At 45.2% G+C, this 21,508-nt stretch overlaps 1 protein-coding gene across 2 annotated transcripts in view; it reads left to right on the top strand.

The window, feature by feature from the left end:
- The window catches only part of PTPRU (protein tyrosine phosphatase receptor type U), an 816,311-nt gene that overhangs the window by 558,212 nt on the left and 236,591 nt on the right, over positions 1-21,508 (top strand). For both annotated transcript variants that reach the window (XM_086957511.1, XM_086957512.1), the window contains exons 10-11: positions 8,715-8,916; positions 14,970-15,072. In XM_086957511.1, the coding sequence (XP_086813637.1) occupies positions 8,715-8,916; positions 14,970-15,072 (305 nt within the window). The remainder of the gene's footprint in view (positions 1-8,714; positions 8,917-14,969; positions 15,073-21,508) is intronic.

Raw genomic sequence — 21,508 nt, 5'->3', positions numbered from 1 at the left:
TGTAGCTTCCGCAGGACTGTTTTGACATGGACGATATGTTTGGACATTGTTGTTGAATAAATCAATATATCGTCAATGTAGACTACACAGTATGATTCCAGACATCCTCTCAGCACCTCATCCATGAAGAATTGGAAGGCTGCGGGGGCGTTGCAGAGACCAAAGGGCATTACCTGGTATTCAAACAGCCCGAATTTGGTCCTGAAAGCTGTCTTCCACTCATCGCCTTTTTTCACCCGCACCAGATGGTAGGCCCCTCGAAGATCGAGCTTTGTGAAATATCGGGCTCCCTTCAGCTGATCCATCAGGACTGGAATCAAGGGGAGAGGATAGCGTTTTTTTATCGTTACCTTGTTAATCGCTCTGTAATCGATGCAAGGTCTTAGCTCATCGCAGTCCTTTTTGGCAATGAAAAACATCGGTGAAGATGCAGGGGAGGTTGAGTGTCGGATAAATCCAGTAGCCAAGTTATCTTCAATATACTTCTGGAGGTATTGGGTCTCTTTTTCCGTCAAGGCATACACCCGGCTGCATGGGATATCCGCCCCCGGTACCAGGTCAACGCGACAGTCATAGACCCTATGGGGTGGTAACTGAGCTGCTTGTTGTTTGTCGAACAAGGCCTTGAATTCCTGGTATTCTACGGGAAGTACAGTGGCACAACAAAACTTCTCAATGGTGCAGGCGTTCGCCAAAAAGGCGGCAGGTGAGGGTTCGGTGAGTGCGGACTGTAGTTCATGTTTCCTACAATGTTCTTTACAATAGGAAGAGGTCATATTAACGGAACGGGATGACCAACTCACAAAAGGATCGTGCAACGTGAGCCAAGGCATGCCCAGGATGAGTCGGAATTGCGGGGCATCGATCAGGTCAAATTGTATATGTTCTTGATGGTCTTCCCCAAACTCCATCAATAGGGAAAGAGTATTAAACACCACTGGCCCAGAGGAAAGAATGGTGCCGTCCACTGCTTTTACCGTTTCGGGTCTTGGCTTCTTTTCGCAAGGGATGCCCATCCTTAATGCGAATTCTTGGTCGATGTAATTACCGGTAGCCCCAGAGTCAAGGAGAGCATCAATCTGTAGCTTCTGATGAGAGGATATCCAGAGAGACACACTTATATTCATGTGGGCCACAGCAGGATGAAGGGTGTTAGCAAGAACGGGGGAGATCATGGGAAGTAGGCATCTCAAGTCAGAGACCTCCGTCTGATTTGAGATCTTCAGTTTTCCGACGGCTCCGCGTTCTTCATAGTAGCTTGTACTCGGGGAAGGGCAGAGCGTCCGGGAACGTAATTCCGGGCTCGACATTCCTTAATAAAATGTCCACCTTTTCCGCAATAAAGGCAAAGTTTCAGACGTCTGCGTTTATCTTTTTCTTCGGGAGTAAGAGGGCCTCGGATTCCTCCGATCTGCATGGGTTCAGACTCATCAGACACCTTAGCTTTCTCCTCGCCTCCGGTTCTAGGTCGGGGAACCGGATAATAGAAGCGATTGTCTCCTCTGGGTCTTTCTCCCTTTCTTTCTAGCAGACGGTGATCTAACTGGACCGTGAGATCGATAAATTCTGATACCGTTGTGGGTAATTGCACCACTTGGGCCAACACATCTTTTAATTCCCCTCTTAATCCCTGATAAAAGAGGGAAATTATTTTTTCCGCCGGCCAATCCGTTTCCACTAGCAGGCGATTAAAGGTGGTAATGTACGATAACAGATCCTGTGAACCCTGTCGCAGTGTCATGATTTCCCTATCGAGAGTTAACATGTGGGATTTCCTATCGAATAATTTTCTCAACTCGAGACAAAAATCAGAAAAGTTGTGTAACACAGGGTCGTTACGTTCCAACAAGGGGATGGTCCAACTTGACGCATTCCCTCCCATGTAGGACATCATAAACGCCGTTTTTGTCGCTTCCTCCTGGAAGACAACGGGCTTACACAAAAAATGAAGTCGGCACTGATTTAGAAAAGTCTCGAATTTACGAGGATCCCCGTAAAACCTCTCCGGTGGGGCGAGAGGTATCCCCGTATTCTGAATGATCTGAACCGTTGGTAAGGCATCAGTGGTCGGAGCAGGAGTAGATAAAGGCAAAAAATAACCCCTGGTCCGGGTTGAAGCAGGAGGGGGTAATGTGGCAGGTTTGAGGAGGGGTTTTACCACCGGGTCTTTAAGTGCTAAGTCTGAAAACTCCTTGCGCATTTGTGTAACTTCCTGGTATAAGGATTGGTTCTCGGCTCGGGACGTAAGGACCTCCTGACGGAGTTCTGTGAAACTTTCCAGTAGGGAAGCAAGAGTAGCATCGACGTCCATCGTTCGGGCTGGTGAGTATTCGTGGGCTTGACAATCTGTCGGGATTGCAAGCGGCGCAAACACAGTCGCGCGCCACTAACCTGAGGAATCTGGCCAGCAGGAACGATGAGACGAAAGTCCCCTCGACTTGTCTAAACACCACCCCCAGAGGTGACGTTGGAATCACCTTCTGAGGGAGTATTGCGAGAAGCCGGGAGGTAAGAAGGTTTTGGTGGAAGCGCTTTGGCTGTTGCCTTCGGGGTCGGGGTAATCCGTAATACTCGGTTGAGGGACGGGCTGCAGCGTGGAGAGACAAAGAACAGGTATAAGCGTCTGGTCTCTTCAATGCCTCTTCCCTCCCCTGGTCCCCAAGGATGACACTTACCAGAGACACAACTCTCTCGTCTTTGAATGTTAACAAGCAGTTCCTCAATCTGAGTTAACCGGATAGTTGACAAGAAAGTTATCGTCACTTTCTTAACGGCTAGGAATCCGAAGGGACTAGGCTTCTCTCGGAAAATATAGAGATAGTATCTCTCAAGGCTTGTTCTCAATACTTCTTGAGAACAACAAAGACGTTGTAAGGTACGATTATCCTGAATCATAAAAGAAGAATTACTCTTGTGACCCTGAACGTAATATCTTCTGGGGGAAAATAAGCGAACTCAAAATGCTTAGGACGCGGGAACTTAGGAAGAAAGAAAACATACAGGGAAAGAAGAACGATCCCGTTCTTCTTTAGTGATACTTGCGATATGTCGGAAGTTTACTCCACTCCTCTGACCTCGCAGGCTCTTCTTCGGCGTAGGCTTGTCTTGGCTCTGAACACGCAGGCTCTTCTTCGGCGTAGGCTTGTCTTGGCTCTGAACACGCAGGCTCTTCGTCTGCGCTGGGTTTCTTCTCGGTATATATCCGGCGGGGAAAACACCATCCGCCAATACCTTAACCACCATAACAATTGTCAAGCGCCGTTCTGTTGCCGAGGAGGAGCTTATATAGGCTCAGCCTTCTTTCCTGATCTCCAGAGCCGCTTGGCCTTCTGGGACATGTAGTCCGTTTGGAGAGATCGCAGTATTTTGCCTTTCTTTTCTTTCCTCGCCGTGATGGCGAGGGAGATCGCGACAGCTGGTTGATATAGTTGTTTTCAAGACTTTTATCATAAGCTGTGTTCCACTTTCTGATGACGAATAGGTCAGCTGCACCTTGCCTATGCAAGGTCCAGAATGTGATTGTGTGGAAGAGGTTTCCAGAAGCACCTACTTACTACTGCTTTTAATGTCAACAAACGGTCATGAAAAAGCTTGTGTGTGTGTGGGGGGGGCGGGGGGGGGCTTCTGGTCTTTAACAAAAAAGAAGGGCAGGTCAATGCAGGCCCTGTCATAGCTCCACTGCAGCCAAGCTGCAAAAGTCTACTCGCTGCCAGAGGTAAATCTACGTTTCTTCACTTTCTGGGGTTATGGGTTCTGCTGATTTGCAAAATTGTATGCTTTGCCACGTTTCTGTGGATATCAAGACTTTTCCAACAGGTTATGTCGCATAAAGGAAAAATGGAGGAAAAAATCCTGCATATATTTTGGATTATGCATCGGAAAGCTCTGAAAAAGTTAAACCTGCCGTCTAGCATCCCATCTTGGAAAAAAATGAGATAACATTATCTTGCAATGCAGTGAAAATTATCGTACAGTGCCTAGGAAACTTTGAATGTTTCCCCTACTAACACATGGAAACTGCTCAAGGCGAGTGTTCTCAGGAGGTGGGTTGGTTCTATGACATACAGGGTACTGGGGATCACTATTGGACGCTGTTTTGACTTTTAATCCCCACTAAATGGGTTGCAGCCATGCAACATTTCAAGGTTTCTGTGCTTGTGCAAATTTTGCTCACTGCAAACCATGGCAAATTCCACCTGGTCTCCCTCCAATAGCAGACAATGCAGGATTTTCTGCAGTGGCTACAATTGGAGTGCTACGATCTCCATTCCCTGAGAAGGATCGGAGTTGCCTTTAATCAGCAAATTGCTGAGCTGTTCCAATTGATTTGTCTGGACTTCAAAGGTCAGACCGACCATTCCAATTAAGAAGATAGGCATATTTCTTTCTGAATTAATGTTATTGTATGTTTGTGGCTTGCAACAGGCACATTCAAATATTTTAGACCAGATACGAAGGTGGAAGGTTTCCTAGTGGGACAGTGGGGTGTAGGGGAGTAAGTCATGACCACTGATTCTGGCCCCAGTCCTATCGTACTTTGAAGAGCTCAAGCATGTGTAAAATGCCCTGCTTTTTCTATAGGCCTGTTTTTTTTTCTATCTGCCCTTGTTTGGTTACTATTTTGATTCCTGTATTTGAAGCCTGTTAGGTGAAAATCATGCTTCTGTATCTGTGCTACTGTACAAAGTTGTGGACTAGAGCCACAGCTGCAGTCTCATCCCTCTCTGGAGAATACTCACTGTAAGAAATTGGGTTGTTGGTTGGCTGGGGGGTGAGCCCTGGTCAAGCAGCAAAGGCAGTCCTTTTCAGGGTGAGGCACAAGCCAACCCTAAATTAACCTGTTCTCAACCCTCTGGTAGCTGGGCACAGAGCAGGCAGGCCTAATTCAGAGGCAATGTGCAAGGTATTTGTGCAACACTTCAAACAGCAATAAATTGAAAACACCACACAAAAAAGGATCCAACACCAAGTTAGAAAAATAGAGTGATCTTTAATAAAACCAGACCAATACCACAAAAATCCAATCAGTAGAACCGGAGATATGGAATTTTAAAGATTTCAGTTACAAATAGCACCATAAAGCACAACCTGCCAACGGTGGCGATCTGGTTGCACCTGAATGAGACAAAATTACAAGTTCAGGCCGATGGCAATGGAGCGTGGGCTGGCTTAGGGGACCCAGTTAGGTCAGCTGAACAGAGTGCCTTAAATTTTGGTTTGCAGAGCATTGCGATGATCCGCGCCGAAAATGTGTTGCGCAGCTGAAGCAATATATCGGTTCTGAGATGTGGCAAAGCTGCAATACAATGGCCGCATTGCCGTCTAGCATCCCAGCAATGTGGCTTGCGATGTGAAGTCTGGCATTGAGAATGCTACTTGCATTGGGGGCGATAAGTCGATTCTGAGGAGCTGTGAGACTGTGTTGTGGAGTCCGCCATCGAGGCTGCCATCAACAAGGGATGCGAGGGCCTTCACTGAGGATGTGTAACACAGCAGCGGTTCGGAAGGCTTTTCGGGCTGTGGAAGCGATGCAGGTCTTTACGACGGGTCTAACCCATGCAGCAGCGGAGATGATCCAATTCTTCTTGGGGTTGCACCACGCAGCAGAGGAGATGCGTCAGTTCTGCTGGGTCCATGGAGACTGGCAGAGCACCTAAAGCCCACTTCCAAGGGTCCAGGGCTGAGGTGGCACCACTTGACAGGGTAGACTCACAGATGGCAGAGTCCAGGTAGCGGTGCAAGGTGTAAGGTTGTTGGAAGCCTGTTGTGTCCCTGAGGCTTCAGATCAGGAGGCCAGCCAACTAGCCCTTGGTGTCACTCTGGGTTCTGGGTTCTAGAGATGCAAGTCCAGCCCTTCTCACCCAGGCAAGAGGGTAGCTGGTCAGCACAGAAGGACAGGAATCTTCCAGAGTGGCATTCTTTTCAGCAGCACAGCAGTCTTTCTTAGCAGAGTATCCACAGGTCCTTAAGTGTACTGAAGTGGTGGTGTCTTATGTCCAGTATTTATACCCAGTTGTGCCTTTGAAGTGGGGAGAAGCTTCCTGAGACATGCCCTTGAAGTGCACAGGTGCCCTGCCTTCATGGCCCTGATCCAGACTAACTACAGAGGGTATGCAGCCCTTTGTGTAGAGAAATGACAAAGCCTATTCAAGTGTAAATGGGGCTTGGTCTAGCTCCTCCCTCCCTGCCAGCGATAGCCCATCCAGTCACACCTAAGCTTCTCCATTGTGTGTGGCTGTCTATGAGGAATACACAAAGCCCAGCTGTCAGCTACACCCAGTCATGTGAACCAGAGACTGACTGCTGGCTCTAAGTGGCTAAGGCAGGAAAAAAGCTACCTTTCTAAATGTAACATTTTTAAAGTTGTAAATAAAAATCCAGCTTCACCATAGGTTACTGTTTTACCTTACAATTCCAAAGATACCACTACATGAATTGATTATCATTTTGAAATTACATTCATAATTTGTAATAAGGTAACTCCAATGTTATCCTATGGGAGATGTAAGCCTTGCGGTAGTGAAAAACGAATGTAGGCCTTTTCACTACTAGGACATGTTCAATGTAAAAGTACATGTCTACCGTTTTAAATACACTGTTTCCTTCCCTCTGGGCTGTTCAGGGCCTGCTCTAGAGGTGACATATGTATTAAAAAGCAACGTTTGGGCCTTACAAAAGGTTTATTTTGCCAGGTCAACATAGCAGCTTAAAACTGTACATACAGGCTGAGACATATTTAAAGTGCTACTTAAGTGGGTACCACAATCAGGGCTGCAGGTCCACTAATACATTATAATTTCCCAGCCCTTGGCACAGGTAATGCCACTTTATTTGGGACTTGCAAATGAATTAAATCTACCAATTGGTTAGAAGCCATTTCCACCATGTTTTAAGGCGAGAGCACAAGCACTTTAGTACTGGTTAGTAGTTGTAAAGTGCACAGAGTCCTAAGGCCAGTAAAAATGAAGTCAGCAAAAGGGGTAGTTTGAAGGCAACAAGTTAGGGGGAAAACCACTCCGAGGATGGCCGGTCTAACACTCACCAATCTTACAGCGCAATTTTATTTGTTAGATTGTTCTTCCACATGTGATGTCACATTTGGATTAACCTTCCGTAATTTTAGTTGCTTTCCGTTGTATTTTAGGAAAGGGGGTAACAGTTGCGATTTTTTTCTGACGATAACCAAAATTCCCTGTTTCATTCATGAGGATACCTCCTTTATATGATAGTGGTCACAGGACGCCTTATGCGACCAAAGACGGAGCTGTATGCTAAGCTAGAAGAAAAATGAAATGATACAAGGGATCTGGGGGGTCCTACTTCCACTATAAGCCAAAAACAGTTGAAACTTCCCAGGATTGTGATACGTAGCCCAAAAAACAGAATGTGGAGAGTTCAGCTTTTTTGCCACTTATCTTGGGCAACAACAAAATGCCCTTCACACTACTTGACCCAGAGTGACCTGAAACCTATAATGTCTCACAGCCAGTTCGAGTGGTTATAAACCATCATCTTAGGGTTGGCGCATTGCCTCGTGCACATTGGGCGGGGGGGGGTAGGAGCTGAGGTGGGTGCCATGTTGGGTGATCAGATGAAAGTTATGATGTGGGATTCTGGCCCCAAGGGGCAGGTATTCTGTTGAGTGCAAAAATGAGCAAAGTGATGAACAGAGAACAGAGACCCAGTTTCACAGTTTTAATTCGCCAATTCCAGCAAATGTCTTTCTTAAACACATTTTTGTTTTTTGAGATTTTTGTTTTTACTTTTTTAACCCCTCCCATGCTCGTGACGGAACCGTTCCGTCACGAGCCTCGGGTGGGCTGTGCTGGTGACGGAACGGTTCCGTCACGGCCCTCTCGCCGCGCCTGCGCGGCGTGAATTCCGCGCCTGCGCTAACGTTCTGTAGCGCGGTTGGGGCCGTGACGGAACCGTTCCGTCACAAGCACAGTTCACCCGCGTGCCGTGACGGAGCGGTTCCGTCACGAGCACGGGACCGCCGCGCGGCCCCCCACCCCCTTAGCACTGCAGCGGAATAGCCGCCGCAGTGAAGGGGTTAAATACGTTTTCTTATTTACACTCTGACCATGCCCTGTGCCTCATCACTCTGTATTCCAGCAGTGCAGCCTTTTGGCTGCAGATTCTCACAGGCCATCCTCCTCGGAACGCAATCCGTTGCCCTCCCTCTCAGCGGAATATTTCAGTGATACATTTGTAGGGGTCTATTGGCCTGCTTCATAGAATTTAGGCAGGTTTATCTGAATGATTGGTATGACTGTACAATGGTTAGTGGCAGTTCAGGTAGAAACTGATATCTGACTGGCTTTGCTCCAGTCCTGTGAGCCTATGGGCTCTTGTTCCTTTCATATCTTTAAAAATTGTAAAAAGCTAAGATTTTGTTACACATACTACGATAGAGTATAATTCTCCTGTTTATCATGTATAGCTGTTGCCCGGGGTGATGAGTGTCTGTGTGTATGGGGTGAGGGGTGGGATGGGGTTGATTGGTGTAACTCAGGTTGTGTTTTTTGTGAGCGAACACCTCTTTTGAGTAGAGGCGATGAGAACGGGCAGTCCTTTGTGTAATTTATCTTGCTGGCGCAAGGTAGTCTGAAATGGTTGGTTTATCTGGGAGAGAGGTGACAATGGTGGGACAGCTATGGCCAGCTAGAATTATGGTGTTAAAGTAGTCTGTGTTCATATCCCCATCTCCGCAGATCAGCTACCAGAGCATTGAGTCAACAGACCCAGCAGTGAATGTGCCAGGACCTCGACGCACCGTGTCCAAGCTACGCAACGAGACCTACCATGTCTTCTCCAACCTGCACCCGGGCACCACCTACCTCTTCTCTGTGCGAGCCAGGACTGGCAAAGGCTTTGGGCAAACCGCATTAACAGAAGTCACCACCAATATATCAGGTACGTGCAGTAATCAGTGGAGCCATGCTCGGTGTTTACAGCTAACTGAGGGCTCAAACTATACAAATAGAAGCATATTGTTCAAGAGCCATCATGACTCTTGGGAGGGCGGTGCAAGCCCTTCCGCGACCGTGGCTAGCTCCACTTGTGGGGTTGGGTGTAACACCGAGCCTAGATTATGTAGATCTTAGTGCAGGGGCAGGGTTGAACTCTGTGAAAAGAAGTGCTGCTGAAATTAGCATTGGAAATGAGACAAAAGTTGACAAGGCATCTCTCTTGTGAGAGTCCAGATTTTAGATACTAGTTTGAAGGACTATGAATAACACCCCTGCAGCCTGTAGCATCGAATTGATGTGTTATGATGGCCATTGAAGGTATATGAATGTTCCCTCTCTCCCATCCGGTCTTTACCGATGGTCCATCAATACTTATAAACACTCATGCAGTCACTGCACTACAGAAGTAGTTTTTTTGCATATTTTCTCTTGAGCCAGCACTCACCCCTTATGCTGCCTGTTAGACTACAGGTAAACAAGTAAACATGATAACTTCATCAGGCGCACAACACAACTGTAAGCCAAACACTTAGCAAAGCACTGCCACCTCAACGTCATAGCCACATCATCTCACCAATCTACATAGCAACCATAAGAAAAGTGAACCTAAATTTACCATACACCAGTGCAGATAGCACTGCACCAAAGACGCATATATGAAACCCTGAAATCAAGTGAGGGACAACCGTCCATCCCAGCAGAGAAGAAAGAAAGGCAGTGTCCTTCAGCACTTGGATCAAACCAAGATCTAACCCTTCTCTGTCAAATGTGACAAATAATACACTAGCCCAGACGTTTTCAGTCTGACTCCCCTCTAAACAAAAGAAACACAACCGAATACAGGGCCAACAGACCACCTTGAGCCCAGTCAGTACGAATCCTAGACCTGTGAATGGCACTCACATTCCAAAAGCATTAGGCACCATGGAAACTGTAATAAAGCTCAGTTCAAATGCTACATAACACAACATAGCAGCCTAATTGGATAAAATAACATTAAGCCTCTTGTATTGATTGCCTCTAGCAGTTTGTGAAGAAAAACGAATTTGAAAAGGAGAGCTGTGTATTAGTTGTTTCTCAGAGACCCTTCTTTTCAGGCTCTTAAGACATTGATGGTCCCTAAGGAAGCAGGTAGAATTGCTGCTCTCAACAGTAGTGTCAAGCGCTACTAATTACTCGTAGCCTCAGCCATTAGAGACCACAGAAGGGTTATTGCTTTCACAAAACATAACTTACATGGAGGGTTTAAGAGATTACATGACAGAAATAACACAATTAGTTGATTGCCTTGTGAGGCCAGTGGGTCTGCGCCTCACATAGACAGCACCACAAGATGATTCCTCAGCAAAAAATACCAGTACAATTAAAAAAGAGAAGCAGCACTGCAGAGTCCACAAGTGTCTCAAAGGCACTGTACGCACATACAACGGGAAGGGTGGTAAAACCAATCAGAGGGTGCAGAAACAAGGATCCTTTCTGAATGGCGGATCACAGCAAACTTGAATTGTTTCTCGTTTAGTGCCTGCAACTTAGAAGTGCCTCAACCGCTTCAGGTAAGGCTGCCGCTCGAGACTGCCATACAATGGCTTCACACTAGTCTGGACCTCCCTGGACCCTGCGATCCCACTGCAAAAGTTTGTTCGGCAAAGAATGACCTAGTCTCAAATTGATGAAGCCCTTACTGACGTTCAGAAGGGTACTGTAAAGTTTCTGCAGATGCCTCTTCTCTTCTTGATGCTTGTGAAACCTACCGCGCCGGGGTGCGGCAGGTTTAATGAGTGGGTAGGGGTGCGTCAGCCAACGGATGTGCGCAGCACTACGAAGGTAGTGCGCGCGACGGCTGTTGGCCGACAGAAGCACGCAAGGGTTTAAGTAGTGCAGTAACGCTATTCATGCTTTGAAACTCCTGCTCAAACATGGGATTGCAGATTTAGTGTCAAGATTATTGTCTTGGAGGCTACTAACATAGGAGCTGAAAAATATAAATTCACCAGAGCACTCAGCTCCCTGCCCACTTCACCATTTCCCTTCACATGCTTACCCGCCTTCTGTGGCGTAATGTAAAATTTAGCCCCCCCCCTGCAAAATGTGAAGCGGGGCTCTCCAGTCTACCGTATCTCACAGATATTCATTGAGCTATTGCTGCGTGGGGATGAGGGCTTTGACTGTTTGGTAGCCCCCCTGAAGCTGCCCCCCCGCAGCGCAGTAAATGCAGGAGTTTGTGTTACGCCCCTTCCACCTCACCCTCCTCCACTAGCCTCACCTCACAAACCTTCACCCTCTCTCTTAATATCAGCATATCCCCTGGGGATTTCATTAGCTGACCTCGGACCTCAGTGGCAGTGAGGTTAGCTGCAGCCAGTTCAGCTCAGAGGCCAAAACTACCACCGTGCAGGTCTCTTGGGGACGCTAAGATTTTAGAAAGTACAGCACCATGCCTTGCAGAAAAGCAAAAAGAGACAAGAGCATACCACATGAGTTTACTAAAGCTAATCACATTTACTCCCTAATCACCCAATTCGCTTCAGTGTCCTAACCTGTAAATACATAAGATAGTTTTCCTGTTAAGGGAATGCAAACCTGTTGACTTGCATGGAGTGCCTCGGTGTCAGTCAAAGAGGCCAATACAAGTTAAATAGTTCGGGTGAGAACCAGTCACTGGTGTACACATAGCTGCCTTCTACCCCATTGTTAAGGTGACAGTCTTATCCCCTTTTCTTAAAAACATAAGAAAATGTCTTTGCCGATCGCATCCACTTCGTCCGGAGCACGTGTCTAGTTTCTTGTCCGCCACCCTGCGTTGTTCCTCTGGGGCTTTGTCTTTGATTTGATGTCATATTTTAAGCTGGAAAACGGCCTTATCGTCTAGATTCCGCAGCTAAACACAATATTTTCTTGGAACGGCATTAACGGAAAAAAATAGTTTGAAGGTGTAGTCGTCTACAGTGTGTTGAAAGTTTCATGGAAACGTCATACATAGAAAAATGTCGTTTCAGACAGTTTAAGGCCCATAGATGAGATTAGAAAAACAAGCTGCAACTTTCTAACGCCCATCCTAAAATGGTGGGATTATGCACGGCATGTCAATCTACCCAAGTGGCAAGCTGCAAACATCTGGTTACAGAGAAGTCATATTTTCCTTTTATGTCCTGCTCAAGACAGACAGTAACTGTATGCATTCCGAGCAAGCACAGAAGGTGCCCCGAAGTGTCCTTCTTTTATCTCATTGATTGCGGAGGAGAAAAAGTGGTCATAGTACTGGTTACCTTAATATGGTGAATGTAAGAATATATAAGGAAGCACAAGATATTCTTAACCTACATGTACTGACCCTGAGGAAAAACAATATAGATACACACACACATATATATCTATATACATACATATATTGTCATATATAAGGCACGTATATGCAGAGTTAAGAATTGTAGGTGTATACTTGTATATACTTAACTTGGTCAAATTGTGGTAGTCCATATTTTGGTTGCCAGTATTTGGTAGTCCATATTAAAATCTATACATTCAGATAGAGTATCATCTCATTGCTCTCTGAATTGGCTATTACTATGAAGGCTGAACGCCGTTTTTCCTAAAAAATTTTGAGTAAGACTTGGGGCACTGAGATAATTATATGGTTTGGGTTGAAGCACCAGGACGGGCGGTCCTGGTGCTTCTCGACCTGTCCGCGGCCTTCGATACGGTCCACCATAGTATTTTGGTGGACCGCCTTGAGGGCTGCGGAGTACGGGGAGTTGCGCTGAGCTTGCTGAAATCTTTCCTCTCGGACAGAGTTCAGGTGGTTGCCCTGGGAGATTTTGAATCCACTCCTTTCACACTCCCAGGAGGGGTTCCTCAGGGCTCCTCCCTGAGCCCCACCCTCTTTAATATATACATCTCCTCCCTCGCCCCGGTGATTCGGTCATTTGGCTTTGAACTTACATCTTATGCAGATGATACACAAATTGTGGTACCTCTGCTCCCGGGTCGAGAGGAGGGAACAGCAGCAAGATTTCAGGACTGTATGACCGCAGTAAACTCATGGATGGCTAGGAATTGCCTTAAATTGAACTCCTCGAAGACAGAGGTTCTTCTCTTTGGCAATGAGACCAACTTATGGACCCCCAACTGGTGGCCTCAAGAAATGGGAGATCCTCCCATACCTGCCACGACAGTAAAAAAATCTAGGGATACTCATTGATAATCAACTTACTTTTAAGGCACAAGTCAATGCCCTCTCATCCTCGGTCCACTGGATAATAAAAACAATAAGGAAAATTCTCCCCTTCCTCTCCAGTAGCAGCAGGAAAACTGTCGTGACAGCATTAGTGCTGTCACGCCTCGATTACTGCAATAGTCTGTATCTACAAGCACAGCAAGGGATCTTGAACAAGCTACAGACGCTGCAAAATGCTGCTGTCCGCTTAATTACAGGTCTACCCAAGTTTGCCTCCGTCTCTGGGGAACTGAGCAAATTGCACTGGCTCCCAGTACGGAAACGTATGATGTTCAAAGCACTGTGCATAGTGTTCAAGGCAGTGAATGGACTAGGTCCGTCTTTCCTTCAACAACACTTCCAGCTGTACAAGCCAGGTCGACATTTAAGATCATCCAATAAATGGCTTGTCAAGACTGATCGTATTAGGAAAGCTCGATGGGGAGGTCGCAGTTTTATCTCCGGAGCAGCTGGTATCTGGAATAAAATGCCCCTCCCCCTAAAACAAAGCACTGACCTAATGACATTTAGGAAGAACATTAAAACATGGCTTTTCAATCTATAGGGACTAACATCGCATGGAGAAAGCACATCATTTCAGCGCCAGGACACCTGCCCGGTAACAGTGCGCTTAATAAATGGTAAAAATAAAAATAAATAAATAAAAATAAAATAAAATAAAATAAAAAGTTACTGCAAACTGTGTGTATGTATGTGACTCACAAAGTACAAAACTAACTGCAGAGGAGAGCTGTGCACAATTGATTTTTTTACAGTCGGTAATGCAACATCGTCTAAAGATTTACAGTGGAGAGGCAAGGGTAACTTTTGCACAGAGGGCAGGGGCAACGCTGTCGGTTGGGAAGGAAGGGGTGGATCTCAAAACTCTTCAGTGGGGAGCCAGGGTTTAGGTGGTTATTGAGTGATGAGGTCTTACTTGAGAGCTGGGTTTTTAGGTCTTTGTGAAAGTGGGGAATGGGTGAACCCTGGTGGAGAACGGTGTTTCAAATCCTAGGATTGCACATTTGTAATGTGTCTAATGGGTCTGACTTGAATATGTTTCATGATCAATGGTATGTTGGTCAAACTCATAAGGCACTTAGACATGGTGGACCATTTTGGAGGGATTGATCCAAGTGTTTATTAACTAACTGGTGTATGATCACGGTGAGTATGACTTATGGGAATTTTGGAACAGGAACTGTGTTGACAACTTGTCTAAAAATGTGAAAGGTCTCTTTTTCTTGATTTTTGTTAATATGCGAGTTATTAAGTGAAATCTGATTTATTCAATTAATAAAGATGTGTATTGATAGTTTCTAATTACAATGACCATGTTTTGAAACTATTTACTTCAGATGTTAGATGTATTGAATACATTTTCATTAGTTATGTTTCACATGTGGCTGGCTACATCTTTCTAATTTTAAATTTTATATTTAAAATGATTGTTATTCTATGGCTATCATGTTTCATTAAAATCCATACGAGAGAATACTGAATATAGATTACTTTTTAAAAAAATGTTATATGTGGGAAAGTTTGTTGAGATTGGTATGTCATTGTACCCTAGCTTCCCTGGAATAGGTTCTCCCTTTTTCAACCTCTACCTTCATTCCAAAGAATGCCTCCTACTGTGTCCCTCAAGTCCTATTGTATGTTGTTCCACACTCAGGTGTAATGGACCCTAAACCTGTGCCATTTTTGAGTGTCACACTGTTTTGTGCTGCTCTTCTGCTTGCTATGCCAATGTCAGGGCTCATTGTTTCCATTCTCTTTCCAAGCTCCCACTTTTGATTACGGAGATATGCCGCCGCCCTTGGGGGAGTCCGAGAGCACTATCACAGTACTGCTGAGGCCGGCCCTGGGCCGCGGAGCCCCCATCAGGTATAAAGAATGCCAAATACTGTTTTATTGGTACCTCTAGGAGCTATTGACTTCTGTCTGTGTCTGTAAAAAGGAAGAGGCAAGTGCCACTAGGGAATGGGCAAGTATGCCCAAGGACAAAGGCATCCTGTTGACAGTAACTGAGAGGGACTAAAGGGGAACACACTATCAGGCAAAACAAATGGACTGAAGGTAAGAGATAAGTTATGGTGTATTGCTAGGACCTGTTGACTGATCTGCAGGTTTGAGCTTCATTTGAGAAGTAGGCCAGTTCTAGCCTACAACTGATGGTGGCTGTCAATAAACATTGCATTGGCAAATGTCAATGTTCAACAACTATCTACAGTTTGACATATGTATATTTCTGCAAAAACAGCCTTTGTAATATGTTGTATTGTATGCGTCTTTCCTCATCGCCATATGGAGATATATTCTCCCCTGACTTGTTAATTTCCCTGCATATGAGAACAGAGCAGAGAGCAGTAAATATGAGAACTTACCACGTGAGCAGATGTAATGATTTGAAGCACAACAGTGAGAGAAAGAAAACCCGGAATACAAGGTTAATTCAGAAGGGCCTAATCCATGCCCATGTTCAGAATATCCACTTCTATAAAGTGTATACACAGAAATTCATCATGGAAATAGTTTCCATACAAATGGTTATTTTTAAAACCTGACATGAATCTGGACCTTAGGGACCAACTGTGGACGCGTCTGCCTTATATATGATAACAAAGTGGGCTGTTAAAGGTGTGGCCCTGCTTGCCTGGGCTCCAACCACCAAGTGATGGGAACTTTTGACAGAAAGGCAGTCATTTTTCTTAAAAATGTGGAGATATTTTTCCATGCCTGAACTGCCTCATATGTAACAACAATCGCACTACTTCATGCAATTGCAGATTTTTCAAATAGTTTTCTTTATTCTGTCACCCCCATTTCTTAATTAAACGTTTGCCAAACGATTACCAACAAAATGTTCTTTCTGAGCAAAAAAACTTTTTAAACATAGGTAGTTCGCAAATAGATTTTTGGAAAATGTATTAAAAGTAGTTTATCATTTGTCATCAAACAATCCCTAGTGAAAGGTCCCAGTTTTGTTTTGAGTTTTGAACTGAAGAAATATTACTTAATTTCTTAAAAGGGTTTTGGGGGTACACTGTAACATTTAGTGAGAAAAACAATGCCACCCTTATTCATAAAGTTATTATTCTGTTGATACACAATTGCAAATTGTGATATGTTGTTCGAGTACATCTTCTATGTGTACTGCAAAGTTGGCAGTGCAAAAAAAATTTTTTTTTAAAAAGCTCTTTTGCTCATCCGTACTATAAAATGTGGAACATTAATATCGTTTGCAACACTAATACGTATTTTCCCTAATTATTTGATCATACTTCTTTAATTAATGGTAATTACAAAGCGTACACCTAGCAAAGGAGTCAATGGATCACTTAACCTAGCAATTTGACTTATGAACCTTGCAGTGACTGGTTGTATAAGTCGGTCAGGTTTATTCACTTTAAGTTCTCATAGGTCATCAGTGCTTGAAGGTGGAGTATGACTGACATAAGTTGAGCGTGGTGTAAGGATGAGGCAGCAATGGGGTTAGCAGTGTAGATTTTGTACTACTCGATTAGTTGGTGCACTTTGTGCATTTTTCTATCCACAGCCCTTTCTCTGTGAGAGTGAGGCTCACCCCAAGGAAAGGCAACTTTTTGCTCCTTCAAGAAGAAGAATGTTCTTCAGAACTTCAATAAAACCTTTTCCCCTTTGAGCTCGAACCCTTTGTTGCTGCACTTGCAAACATGTATCATGCTGCATGGGCGTAGAGTATATTGGATAGCCAGTGGCAGGGGTTCCCATTGATTCATGCTGGTGGAGTGAATGGCCTCTGGTCTGACAGCAGTTTCCCTAGTGTGGAAGTCTGTGTCTACCTCTGCACATGTGGGGGTGTGGCACAAAGTAGCCGGAGCATGCTGGACAGATGTTGGCTTGCATGCCCCTCATCCAGAAGTATTTGTACTGCTCTTGTGGACACCATGGTCAGGAGACGGAGCTAATAGTACTACTGATTCAGCAGGTCATATCAGTTGCATTCTGGTACATTCGTTGTTTCCATGCTCACTGTTGCCCTCAGTGTGGCCGATGTTTCTATGCATAGGTGGCCCACATGTTGCTGTTCAGGTCAATGTCTTTTTGTGTTGTCACTCTGGACTGTTCTTGCAGGGCTTTGTAGCTCCATGTCTTGTAGTGAGCAGGTTTGTGCATGGGGACTAATTTATGTTCTTTTTAGATACACTCACGATTTGGTCTCCACAGTTTTTTGTGTGGTGGTGGTGTTGTTCTTTCTCGTTTTTCACCTTGTGAAAGTGAATCATTGGCTGTTGGTGGTGTCTCTGACTCTTGAGATTGGGGTACAGACTTTGCTATTGCATTGGTTGCCCTCTCATTTAGAGGTCGTTCGTGTGTTTGCATAATCTATCAACTGAGGACACTACCGATAGTTGTTATCAAGGTGATGTCTGTATTTTGGGCTGTATGTACCCTTCTATTGTATTATGTTATTGCCCTCTCATTTAGAGGTCGTTCGTGTGTTTGCATAATCTATCAACTGAGGACACTACCGATAGTTGTTATCAAGGTGATGTCTGTATTTTGGGCTGTATGTACCCTTCTATTGTATTATGTTATAATATAAGTCAAAGCGCATACTACAACTGTTGGGGTTTTGAAGTGCTTTGTGGATGACAGCATGCTACTCCATGGAGCCAATGTTAGTAGATTAGTTTGACACCCAGGGGATGGGATTGTTGTGTTGTTCCCATGCACTGTTGTGCAGTTTGTGAAGTTTTTCATGCAAATTATTCAGGTTAGAGTAGGTTTTCAAAGTTTGATGTTAGATTCCATGTACACTGCCAGTCGCCATGTGTGCTGCCTGTGGGCCGTGGGCATGCAGTGTTACCATAGTTCCAGAGTTTTTATTAGATCATGACCCTTGCTGGCACAGTTGGTTATAGTAGGTAACCTGCGTTTGAGGCATACACACATTTTAGGCAGACCATGCAGGTAAAAGTCTCGTGAGAAAGGTCCCATTTTTAGATCTGATTAAGGACCCTTGGTTGTTCGTGTGTGTCTGTTCCTTTTTATGCCTGCTTGTTTCTTCTCTTTGCATCTTATAATGCTTCCAAATTCTTGTCTGAGTAATTTGCTAACTTCATTGCTGGTAAGCTTGAATGAGGTAGCCATCTTGGCTGTTTGGGCACAGTCACACTAGTAATAGTAGTAGCTCGTTATGATTTCCACTGAACAGAACTAGCTCCTATTGTAGAACAAGCATTTACAATGCAATGGTTTTGCCTTTGTTAAAGTTAGAGCGATTGGCATTGCTCTTGACATTATTTTTATTTATGTTTTTTTTAACATAAATAAATGGCATTGTCATTTACAATGCCACTAGCTTTATCTCTCGCAAATGACACACACCAACACCCACAGAGAGCCCCCCAACACACACAAACCCCCCCCCCACACACACACCCACACAGAGCCCCCCCCACACACAGCCACACAAAGCCCCCCACACACACCCACACAGAGCCCCCCCCACACACACACCTTCTGGCCCATTATCTTTTCTCCTCATCAAAATAACTGCCACACCCCTTTCTTTGTTCTGAAAGTGGTAGGTAGCAAGCCATTTCAAATCTAGGGGGCTGTGGCCTAAAGAGAACTTTCTGAGGGCATGGAAAGAACAGCAGTCTCCTTTTTCATGGATGAGCATCCCCTAGCTCGGTTCTTATGCTCCACCTGTCTTTCTTTGATACTTCCTCCATTCTTTCCATAGTGTCAACAGTGGGTCAATATGCTTTGTCCTTTCTTTCCATAGCATCATGGCCGCTGTTGGATTCGATACCAAGTACAATGCAACGGTTTTGCCTTTGACAAAGTTAGAGCTATTGGCACTGTAAATGACAAATTGTTTATGTATGTGTTAGTTTTGAAAACAGATAAATAAATGGCATGGTCATTTACAATGCCAATAGCTTAATCTTTTGCAAATGCGAGACCTATTGCATTTGCACCCACACCCCCACACACACACACAGCCACACGCACACAGAGCCACACACAGAGCCCACCCCCACACACACACAGCCCTACACACAAACAGCATCACACACACACACACAAACAGCATCACACACACACACACAAACAGCATCACACACACACACACACAAACAGCATCACACACACACACACAGCATCACACACACAGCAACACACACACACCGCAACACACACACACAGCAACACACACACAGCATCACACACACACACAGCATCACACACACACACACAGCATCACACACACACACACACACAGCATCACACACACACACACACACAGCAACACACACACACAGCATCACACACACAACACACACACACAGCATCACACACACACACACACACACAGCAACACACACAGCATCACACACACACACAGCATCACACACACACACAGCATCACACACACACACACACAGCATCACACACACACAGCATCACACACACACACAGCATCACACACACACAGCATCACACACACACACACACAGCATCACACACACACACACACACACAGCATCACACACACACACACACAGCATCACACACACACACACACACAGCATCACACACACACACACACAGCATCACACACACACACACACAGCATCACACACACACACACAGCATCACACACACACACACAGCATCACACACACAGCATCACACACACACACAGCATCACAGGGGAGCAAAGAATTATGTGACAGTGGAGCAACAAATTATGTGACAGGGGATCACATACAACAACGTGAACCAGGTTAAGGAAGATGTCAGGAGCTAAGGCACATAACCCCAACTAGCCCTTCGGTTCTCAAAAACAGTATTCAGAGGCTCGGCACCTCTTCTCACAGAGTAAGCACTATCTGCACTCACTGTATCAGCTTCCTGGGTTTAGGGCATGACTCAAAGGCAACGGTGAGTTGTCAAACTCATGAAGGAGAGTCACATGGGGACAAATTCTGTAAGAGGGACAGATAAAAACAAACATGTGCCTCGAATCAGAACCGCACATTCGTCAAAGCCAGGATGGCAAACCCAGGTTCCCTAAAGGGGTAATCATTATTTCATTTTCCCCGGGTATCCCTCAAGTCCTGAGCGCTACTTACCAAACAGTTCACCCAAACTCGCTGGTAATAGCTGGTTTCACAGTTCCACAATCACTAGTTATCAACTGGGAAATCTCAGAACTCAGCCCGCTGAGATCCGTGTACTTGTGTCGCATTCAGGAATCAAAATCTAAAACAACAAGCTTCAACTAATACAGAGACAGACTCGCATGCATACCACAGTCCACAACAGAGTCAGTTACGCTCAGACAGAAAGACAACCTCACAAACACCTGGAAGCATGGTTTGTGCACACAGCATAAGGAACAATGCAGCCCAACATGCTCGCAAGAATATATGAAGAAATTAAATGACACATGTAGCCAGACAAGAAGCGACAAACAAGATCAGTAGACCCGAGTACACCACAACTCGTTCACACGATAGACCAAAAATTGCCGCACACAATATATACATAAATTCTTGCGCACATTATAAGATAGGTAAAATAAGTATCCTGGTAAACGGACAACAGGCCAACCCGCACATCGCCAAGCACAACCTTGGGCTCAGGGAAATACTTCATGTCAGGTACCGACAGAAAACGGCACAGAGACACGCGATCGGACAGGCACACAAAAACATGAAGAGGCAGACACACACTGGGGAAAGGCACAAAGTCAAGGAAAAACAGAGGCGTGGTGCCATCCTAAAACTCCGTTTAGAGAGTAAACAATATGTGCTGGTGTTTTTATTTTAGTAGTAAAGCTTGGTGTTAAGGCATGTTTGTTTTCTGCTGGTGTGCTGGGCCAGCTTTAAAGTATAAACGCGCGGCACCTTTGCAGTTCATTAGGCAATAGGGGGACGGGGGGAATAATTGTGTGAAGTTTTCTGTAACCGCAGACCAGTGATTCAAAGATAACCCCGTGCTGGGCGCCTTTGAGACATAACGAGGGTGATGCCGGTGGGAAGGAGGGTTTTTTCAAACACCCTAGGGATGGCCTACACTCGCAGTGTTTGTACATACGAAGGCACTGGGGGCGCAAGGTGATACACTACATAGGGTATGGAGTCTACTCTCCAGAAATAGTGGGGGGACTCCCTGCACTAACCGCCACCGTGCCTGTGCTTTTGGACACGCTTTACCTGTTCACCCTGTCATGACCGGCGCAGAAAACCTCTTAACGATACAAAATGAGCTTTTTATAAAGCGCCAGAGAGCATCTGTCGGATTCTTGGCGCTAGGAGACCAA

This window comes from Lissotriton vulgaris, chromosome 2_1 (genome assembly GCF_964263255.1).
Source record: "Lissotriton vulgaris chromosome 2_1, aLisVul1.2, whole genome shotgun sequence".
NCBI lineage: Eukaryota > Metazoa > Chordata > Amphibia > Caudata > Salamandridae > Lissotriton > Lissotriton vulgaris.
The sequence above is the reverse complement of the archived record's forward strand: the minus strand, read 5'-3'. Positions and strand labels throughout refer to the sequence as shown.